This window comes from Podarcis melisellensis, assembly GCF_964234715.1.
Source record: "Podarcis melisellensis genome assembly, chromosome: 17".
Classification (NCBI taxonomy): Eukaryota; Metazoa; Chordata; class Lepidosauria; order Squamata; family Lacertidae; genus Podarcis; species Podarcis melisellensis.
Genome location: NC_138534.1, coordinates 6220881 through 6230635, shown reverse-complemented (window position 1 = coordinate 6230635; position 9755 = coordinate 6220881). Strand labels below are relative to the sequence as shown.

The window sequence follows — 9755 nt, the reverse complement described above, 5'->3', positions numbered from 1 at the left end:
AGGTTAAGAACAGACTTCCAGAATAAATTAAGTTCTTAACCAGAGGTACCACTGTACTCAGTTTGGCTTCTAATGCGGACAGCCCATTTATAAGCACTGTCTTCAGTCCCTACTTCAGTCAATTCAAATCAGACACATTTGATTTAAAGGAGGTAGGTAGTCAGTTTCCAAACTTTCAGTACATCTGCACACACACCTTTCAGCACAACAGCTTCTTCATCCTCATTCAACTGCTCCAAGTGGCCAAACTATTTTTTTGTCATTAAGCTTAATTTTGGGGAAATCACTCTCAACCTATCTCCTGTATCACCTCTTTGGTGTTTTATGAAGAATCAATTTAAGTGCCCATGTAAAAGCTAACAGTGCTATTTGTTACTCATAAAGAGGGGAGCTCTTGAATTACGTTTGTCCGACTGCTGGCAAGCCACATACACCTCCCAAGACCCCAGGGTTTTAAAATTTTCAGATACAGTTTGATGACCCTACTTATCAGTCAGAATTAAGTATCCAGCCATACTGTCTGCTAACATCAGCTATCAGCTCCCATGGATGTGTCAGGCAGGAGAGGAGGTAGATATCTATCAGCAAGCCTAACCAGCTATATAGTTTAGTTACCTAGTTTTATTTTAAAAGTTTTAGTGATTTTACATATACCTGTTTTTAATAGTTTTTGTGGATTTCTGATATGATTTATCTACAATTTTATTATATACACGGCTTTGAGAGCTCTTTAATTAAGTTCTTTCTAAATCATATACCCACTGTTTCTCAATACCTACTGATGATGTGAGCTTTTGCTCTGGAGTCGCATGCCACAAAAAAGCTAGCTTTTAATGTTCTTTGTTTTAGACTTACAAGAGGATATTTGCCAAGTGATGCTACACTTAACTTACTGGGGAACCATCAGACTCTAACCATCAGACTTAGTCCCCTGCAGATTTGCTACAACAGACACACATGTCTCATCACGGAGTGCTGGAGTCAAAACAAAATCTCTATTAATTAACCCTTATGGAATTGCTCATTAATAAAACTAATGTTCTACCCGATTCCCCATAGGAGACACCCTCTGCTGTCAGCCAATTATGACAAGTAAACAAATGAAAAAGTTAATGAGCAAACTTTTTAAAAGTAAGGTTACAGTTGTTCTACAGTGAACTTAAGTAGCCTTAGGGGAGGCAGGCCCTAATTGGGTGTTGAGAGCAACTGGGATATACAGTTACTTTATAGCAAAGGAAGTTTAATATGAGTTGCCAGAAAAAAAGAAAATCTCTTAAACTAAATGACAAATTTAGAAAAGGAGACCTTGGGCCACTTTTATATATTCAGTGGAGAAGAGCGTGGGAGCTGCATCAACAAGTTGAAATCTCACATTGTGGAAGAGTAAAGTGACCAGAATCAGTACTTGCTGAAAGAAATGATACTAGCTGGGCAGGAAACTAATATTACTTTACCTCTAATCATACATTCACTTTTTTATTGTTTCCATGAAAGACCCTGATCAAACACAACACATGGTCCAGTCTAAAGTCCAATGAGCGTGGGAAGTGGAATTCCATCAAGGCCACTCCATTTTGCTAACATGTCCCAAACTGGTGTGATGTACTCTGTAAAATGGGGAAAATAAGCAGCGAGTGGCGCTGTGGTCCAAACCACTGAGCCTCTTGAGCTTGCCGATTGGAAGGTCGGCAGTTCGATTCCCAGTGACAGAGTGAGCTCCCATTGCTCTGCCCCAGTTCCTGCCAACCTAGCAGTTCAAAAGCACACTAGTGCAAGTAGATAAATAGGTACCACTGTGGCTGGAGGATAAACGACATTTCCATGTGCTCTGGCACACGTCCTGCTGTCCCATTGCGCCAGAAGCAGTTTAGTCAAGCTGGCCACATGACCCAGAAAGTTGTCTGTGGACAAACACTGGCTCCCTCAGCCTGAAAACAAGATGAGTGCCACAACCACATAGTTATCTTTAACTGGACTTAGCCCTCCTGGGGTCCTTTACCTTTTACCTCACTCTGTAAAAAAAAAAAAAAAAAGCAACAAACTGTTGTGTTCCATGCCTCTAGCTGCTCCATTGATTCTTAAGAGCTCGTATTTGCTTCTTTATCCCAACCAGTACGTTTCCGAGCACAATTAAAAGTGTTGGTGTTGACCTTTAAAGCCCGAAACTGCCTCGGTCCAGTATACCTGAAGGAGCGTCTCCACCCCATCGTTCTGCCCAGACACTGAGGTCCAGCACCGAGGGCCTTCTGGCGGTTCCCTCACTGCGAGAAGCGAAGTTACAGGGAACCAGGTAGAGGGCCTTCTTAGTAGTGGTGCCTGCCCTGTGGAACGTCCCCCACCAGATGTCAAAGAGAAGAACAACTACCAGACTTTTAGAAGACATCTGAAGGCAGTCCTGTTTAGGGAAGCTTTTAATGTTTAACAGACTACTGTATTTTAATACTTAGTTGGAAGCCGCCCAGAGTGGCTGGGGAAACTCAGCCAGATGGATGGGGTATAAACAATAAATTCTATTCTATTCTAACTAGGGACTTCTCTGCAATTTGTTGTAGAGACAATGACCAATTTATACGTGTCCAATTGACATGCAACCCAGAAGTGGCCAGGAAAGGGTGTGGGGCCTAATGGGGTGGGCCAGTTGATGCACACTCCACCATCAGGCGCAATGACCTAGAACTCAACCCCTGTTCAAATCAGTGCCTGTACATGTCACCGCTTTCCCCACTGCCACTCAACAAAGTTTCTCCTTGTGATCTTTGTGAAATGACAGAATTATCTTGAGCACGAGGTGTAGTGAATTGAGAGAGCCTGGTTCTTGCATCATCCCAGAAGCCACAGGGGTGGAAAAGAAACACGTTCCAGGAAAGACCTCATTCTCAAGACAGTATTGTAAAGTGAAATTGTGTTTATTAGCTGCAGGATTCTGGTCTATTTCTGGCTTACTGGGCTTATGATGGGTTGCAGTTGTTTCAGAATGAGCCACTAGAGAGAGATATTGCACTTCTGGTGTCCCAAATACCAGCTGGAGATGTGGAGAACCAGGTGGTACCATGTATCATTTGTGGTGGGTGTGTAAAAAGATCAAAGTCTTTTGGAATGATATTTATTTAGAACTTATTTTTTAAAGTTCTAAGCACCTCTGCTTAAAAAACCAGAATCATTCTTACTTGGTATTACGGGCCCCAATATTCCCTGGAATGCAAGAAGGATCTTTCTTTATGCCACAGTAGCTGCGAGGATACTCATTGCTACATATTGGAAAAGTGATAAAATCCCCTCTAGATCACAGTGGCTAATGAAGCTTGTAGAATACTAGACAATCTTTCAGAAAAGACCAAAAACAAGCCTAAGCAAGAGTTTATTTCAAACTGGGAAACTTTCAAGAATTACCTCAAGAACAGCAGCCTTTGAACAACCTCAGTAAATAATTCATGTAAAAGGAAAATGACAAAGATATCTTTACTTTATTACCAAACGAGTAAGATATGTTTATGCAACAGATTAAAAATGCATGAGATATGGAAAGGACGGGAGGTCAGACACTTTGGAAGAAAGTTTATTGTTAAAATGTCTGATATTTTATTTTATGAGTTTTTTATTATTTAGTCTATCGACAACAATGAATTGAAGTCTATGGTATACAGATGTAAATAATAATAATAATAATAATAATAATAATAATAATAATAATAATAAATTTATTATTTATACCCCGCCCATCTGGCTGAGTTTCCCCAGCCACTTTGGGCAGCTCCCAATCAAGTGTTAAAAACAATACAGCTTTAAATATTACAAACTTCCCTGAACAGGGCTGCCTGCAGATGTCTTTTGAAGATAGGATAGCTGCTTATTTCCTTCACATCTGAAGGGAGGGTGTTCCACAGGGTGGGCACCACTACCGAGAAGGCCCTCTGTCTGGTTCCCTGTAACCTCACTTCTCGCAATGGAGAAGCTGTCCCGGTTTCTGATCTGATCCTTTTCCCATAGGAATAGGATGCCCCTATTTTCATTGGAGAAATGTTGGAGGGTATGGAGTTATCTGACCCCTGAGCCATCTAAAGACAATCCTGTATAGGGACGGGTTTTAAAAAATATATTTAATGTTTGATTTAGTTTTTATATATGCTGGAATCTGCCCAGAGTGGCTGGGGCAACTCAGAAAGATGTGTTGGGTATAAATAGTAAAATTATCCTTATGGAATGGGACGTCTCTGTTTTCATCGGAGAAATGTTGGAGGGCATGAGGTAAGTGAATTACAACCAATCACTCAACAGAGGAGAAAGGAAGATAAATATTCCCCTTGCCTGTGGTGACCCCAGACTGCCCCACCAAACTGTCCTGAATTGAAACTCTATAGACCCTCTGAGGGTATTAACAGTGTGGCGTGAATGAGCTGTGGGTTCTGATCTCTATTTCTGTGTTGCAAAGAGTTGCTGATAGCCTCCTTCCCTGGTCCAATGGGCGCCTTGCCCTTCTCCTGCTCCCCAATCCCACTGCCGCTGAAATCAATCTGTCTCCTTCTAACATCAGGCTCTCTCTCCCTCAGCTACTCCTGAGAGGTGGGAATCCCATGCATCAAGATGGAACCAGGGAGAGAAACCTCACAAAGAGAAAATACCCAAAGGTGATGGTCCAGTGGCTATGGACAGCCAAGGAACCAGGCATCAAATTGCAGTTCAACAATAGACTCGTTTGAGTGGCCTTAGAGCTCAGTTCACCTTCTCCAAAAGAGAATAAGTGTGAGCTACCCCAAGGCCAGGAGTGGGGAACCTTCAGCTCTCCAGACGTTGCTGAACAACAACTCCCATCAGGCCTAGGAGGCACAGTGAATGGCCATGGATGATGGGAATTGTAGTCCAGAAGCATCTGAAGGGCCAAAGGCTCCAACCTCCCCCCCACAACCACACCATAGAGTTATTGTAAAGGGAAACATGAAAATGAGTGTATAGCATTTTACAAACTTAGGAAAATGACAGAGAGTCCTGCAGGATTTCAAGACGGTGTTTCTCCACTATTTTGAACATACATGGTCCGATCTGAAGTCCAAAAAAAGTGCAGAACTTGGGGAGTGGGATTCCACTGAGGCCACCCTATTCTGCTAACAAGTCCCTAGCTGATGTGATGCACCCTGTTAAAAACAACAACACAAAAACAAAACCCTGTTGTGCTCTGCATGCCACTAGCTGCTGCTTTGACTATTAACAGCTCATATACCCCTCCTTATTCCAATTACAGTATTCTCTGCTGAGGATGCATCATGCCCTATGACGTTAGGAGAAGGCTGAGTCTCCACTACAGTATCTGCTCTCCCAGTTACAGACAGAGAAGCAGTGCTGCAACCACCACCTTCTTAATACCATCAGGATCCCAAGGGCTAAACAGCTGAAACTCCTACAGTATTTGACAGGTGGAAGCAGGTACGGGGGGGGGGAGCCATAGGAAATAAGGAGGGAGGCTGAATTAGGACCCTTCTGTCTTTCTCAAACTCCCCAATCCTTCTATTTACTTTCTTAGCCCACTTTAAAAATGGGGTGAACATATGAGACCTTTGTGGGTACATGTACAGTTGTGTACAAGAAGGGATTGGCATGAATGGCTATACGGGTCTTCTTTCCCAAGACTCAGAGCTCATCCACACTTTCTTTTTGCCCCATGCTTTCTAGACTATGCCGGTCCATGTCCAAGGACTTTCCCCCCTTTGCCTGAGAAATCCTGATCTTTACAGCTGAATCAGAACAAATAGCAATTGGGGTTTTCTGTGGATTGCTGTTTGATCCGATTCAGCAGTAAAGAGCAGGTTTTCACAAGGAAAGTTCTGGGCCAAAAAGAAAGTGCTCAGACATGGGTCTGGAAAACCCAGACCTGTGCCTAGCAATGCGGGGCAAAGAGAAGTGTAGATGAGCCCTTATATACTAAAAGGTAAAGGTACCCCTGCCCGTACGAGCCAGTCGTGTCCGACTCTAGGGTTGTGCGCCCATCTCACTTAAGAGGCCGGGGGCCAGCGCTGTCCAGAGACACTTCCGGGTCACGTGGTCAGCGTGACGAAGCTGCTCTGGCGAACCAGCACCAGCGCAGCACACGGAAACGAAATTTACCTATTTATCTACTTGCACTTAGGGGTGCTTTCGAACTGCTAGGTGGGCAGTAGCTGGGACCGAAGGATGGGAGCTTACCCCACCGCGGGGATTCGAACCGCCGACCATACGATCGGCAAGCCCTAGGCATTGTGGTTTTACCCACAGCGCCACCCGCGTCCCTCCTTATATACTGCCTCTCAGTAAAAAGCTCCAAAGGAAAGGTACAATAAAATCAACATAAAAACCATAAAATCACATGCAGGCTCATCAAAACTATAGTAGCAAAAAGCCTGCAAACTGAAGCCACATCAACATGTGAAGTTCAGCCCCATCCCAACCAAACTGCGTCTGGGCTGCTTTAGTTTTTCTCACAGCACTCTGTCTTATTGTTGCCTTTTTTCATCAGCTCCTCAATTCCCTTAAACCCTGCTTGCCCCTAGATGTCAGTTTCCTTCCTATTCAGTTAGGTCCAAACTTCTCAGTCCACTTCCTTTTCTGCACCTCCCCCCTTAAGCACCCTAATCTGTATCTTCATCTCACTCCCTTTCCCTCAATCCTCATCCTGCCCCAGTGATAGTTTCCTATCACTGAACTCTGTACTAGGTTTTTCATCCCAGCCCAGTGTGTAGTTCCCCCCCCCCCATCTGCCACAGAAGCTAAGAAGGTGCACATTCTGTTGCTGTTCCCTCCCTGCGCATTCAGAGGGTTCATGAACATTTTGTGATGTGACAGTTCAGGCAATCAGTGTCAGAGGTCTTACTACTATGTGCAAGAATACAATGTATGTTTCTATTTTACTTAACATATGTGGGGTTTTGTGTCAGTGTTGCTTGTGCAGGTTCTCTGCTGTTCACTTGTGTTCCTTTGGTGGTGAGAGAGGTTGGGGTTGGCCATGGGTGTGGTTGTTCATTTGTGGTTGGCTGTGGTGGTCTTTGTTTTCACCTGTGAGTGGGTGTTTTGGATCAGGTTAGCCATATTGATTTGTATGCTGTTGGTGGATTTTTGTCGTTGTCTTGTTGGGCTGTGTCTACACCACATTGCAATAAATGTTGTAGGTATTTCTACACCACATTGCAATAAATGTTGTAGGTAGGTCCGTGTTCTGTTTTGTATATTTAATAAAATCACCCCATATAGCGTAAAAAATCATCTTGTTTTTTCCTTTCCCCTTGCCACCTTCAGTTTTTGCAAGCATTCCCATCTCACATGTTTGTATGTACCTATGATTTGGCATCCTCTCCAACATAACAGAGAGCTATTGTGCTTTATGTAGGCACCTTAGTGTTAAATAACATTTAGTGAATGTGCCCTAGTAGTTGCTGACAGAGATTTATATGGTGCTTTTATCCATAAATTGTTCCATTTATCCTCTTCAATGTTTATATCCCATTTTAATTCCCACCAGCTTTTTAGACTTTCTCCCAGATAAGTGTATAACAAATCAGCTGATGTAGAGAAGGTATTGTGGGCAAACCTTCATGGGCCAAATTTAGCCTGCAGGCCAGAGGTTCCCCACTCCTGATATAACAATTGAAAATGGGGTCTGTGGTGCAGACTGATCTTGAAGGTCTGAAGAGATCGAAGATGACTAGCCTAGCCTGTCCGACAGTGCCTCTCCAGGGAATAGGGCAGTTCTGCCATCTAAAATTCTTTAGCTAAAGGAGACGCCAGAGGTCAACTTGGGGACAGCTGTCAGGCCATGTGCTTGGGTGGGAGTCAGCGTGGATTACATGATGGTGGCTGGATGGACTGAAGTGAGCTACAGAGTTCCTTATCCTTGCACCCCTCCCAGCTTTCAGCTTATTTTTCTGTGTTTCTCTCTCCCCAGCTCAAACACATGGAAAGTGAGAATCACACCAGCCAGCCTGATTTTATCCTGCTGGGTTTGTCCAGTGGGCAAGAGCAGGACCGCCTTCTCTTGGCTCTCTTCCTCACCCTGTACCTGCTGAACTTGCTGGGGAACCTGCTGATTATCCTCCTGATCCGCTCCGATGCCCAGCTCCTCCATGCCCCCATGTACTTCTTCCTCAGTCACCTCTCCTTGGTGGATGTTTGCTTCACCTCCACCACCATTCCCAAGATGTTGCGCAACCTTCACACAGGCCACAAGAACATTGCCTATGCTGGCTGCCTGGCCCAGATGTACTTCTTTGTGGCCTTCGCCATCACTGAGAACTTCCTCCTGGGCTCCATGGCCTTTGACCGCTTTGTGGCCATCTGCCAGCCCTTGCACTATTCCTTGGTGATGAGCCCCATGCGGTGTCATGTGATGGTGTTCATTGCCTGGCTGCTGGCCCACCTCCACTCCTTACTCCACACCGTGCTGATGTCCAGGCTCTCTTTCTGCTCCCCTCGCCACATCCACCATTTCTTCTGTGACTCCCAGCCTTTGCTGGTGATGGCTTGCTCTGAGAAGAACCTCAATGAGATACTGAATTTCTACGAAGGTGGCAGCATTATCATAGGGAACTTCATCCTCATCCTCATCTCCTATGCTTTTATCTTCCGAGCTGTGCTCCGGGTGTCTTCTTCCGAAGGCCGGAGCAAGGCCTTCCAAACCTGCGCATCTCACCTGACTGTGGTCACCCTCTTCTACGGCTCAGCGATTGGAGTCTACTTCCGACCCCTCTCCAGCTACTCTGGGGACAAGGACAAGATTGCCACCGTCATGTACACCGTGGTGACCCCTATGCTCAACCCTTTCATTTACACCCTGAGGAATGCAGACATGAAAGCTGCCCTTCACAGAGCATTGGAGAAAGTAAGACATGCTTTGGGGAAGCCACACAATGTCAAGCCGTGATGGGAAGGACGGGAACCTGCGATGATCAGTTGTGAGAGATGCATTGTGAGAGACATGAGAGATCAGGCGTGAGTCGGAGAAGCATGGATCTTTGAAGGACACCATTGGTTGGTAGACAGTCATCAAGGCTGTCTTATAAGGCGAGCTGGAAGGGCCTGACCTTATCCAGCTTTCCCGCCTGGATATTCTGTGCAGAACCAGTCAACGTCAGAGGGGTAGAAAGGAACTTCCATAGAAATTCCATTGTTCTCCACAGGAGGGAAGTCTGTCTGGGAGCTGGATGCCAGGGTTTTTACTTGGTGCTGGGTAGCAGAGGCAGAACAGGAATCTTGCTGGTTTATTGATCATTCAGGTGCCAAACAACCTCCCTCACAAAGCTGGCAGTGGCACTCTCTAGTATACTGTTGGAGAACTTCACTATCAATGTCGAATCTGCCTTGCCTGGGCCAGCTCATGACCTCATGGGTGCCATGACAACCACAGGGCTGTCTCAGTATGTCATGCACACAAGACACATGGCAGGTTTCATGAATGCCCTTCCTGGCAAAGTGCATCTGTCTCCTTCATTATTGAAATTTATAAGAAATTTTAAAACATTCCTATTCACCTAGGCATTTGATGGCTGAAATATACTGGATATGACAGCCATAAAATTAATAACTGTGAGGGTCTGTGGTTGCTTTTTTAAAAAATAAATAAATCAGATATTCTAAACATTTTTAGATTGTTTTTAATTGTTTTAAATGTGGTTTTTATTGTACTGATTTAATCTTTTAATGTTTGCTACCCTGGGAGGGACAGGATATAATAATAATAATAATAATAATAATAATAATAATAATAATAATAATAATAATACAGAGCCCTTCAAAAT

The 9755-nt window shown here is 44.4% G+C and overlaps 1 protein-coding gene across 1 annotated transcript; it reads left to right on the top strand.

Moving 5' to 3' along the window:
• Positions 1 to 4468: 4468 nt before the first annotated feature.
• LOC309360098 (olfactory receptor 1L4-like) lies at positions 4469 to 9511 on the top strand. Its single transcript, XM_081894681.1, has 3 exons — positions 4469 to 4625; positions 5237 to 5418; positions 7907 to 9511. The coding sequence occupies exon 3, from the start codon at positions 7916 to 7918 to the stop codon at positions 8879 to 8881; it is 966 nt and encodes a 321-aa protein (XP_081750807.1). The 5' UTR covers positions 4469 to 4625; positions 5237 to 5418; positions 7907 to 7915; the 3' UTR covers positions 8882 to 9511.
• Positions 9512 to 9755: the final 244 nt, after the last annotated feature.

Excerpts from the sequence above, each read along its gene's own strand:
- LOC309360098 (XM_081894681.1), top strand. The coding sequence starts at position 7,916 with ATGGAAAGTGAGAATCACACCAGCCAGCCTGATTTTATCCTGCTGGGT.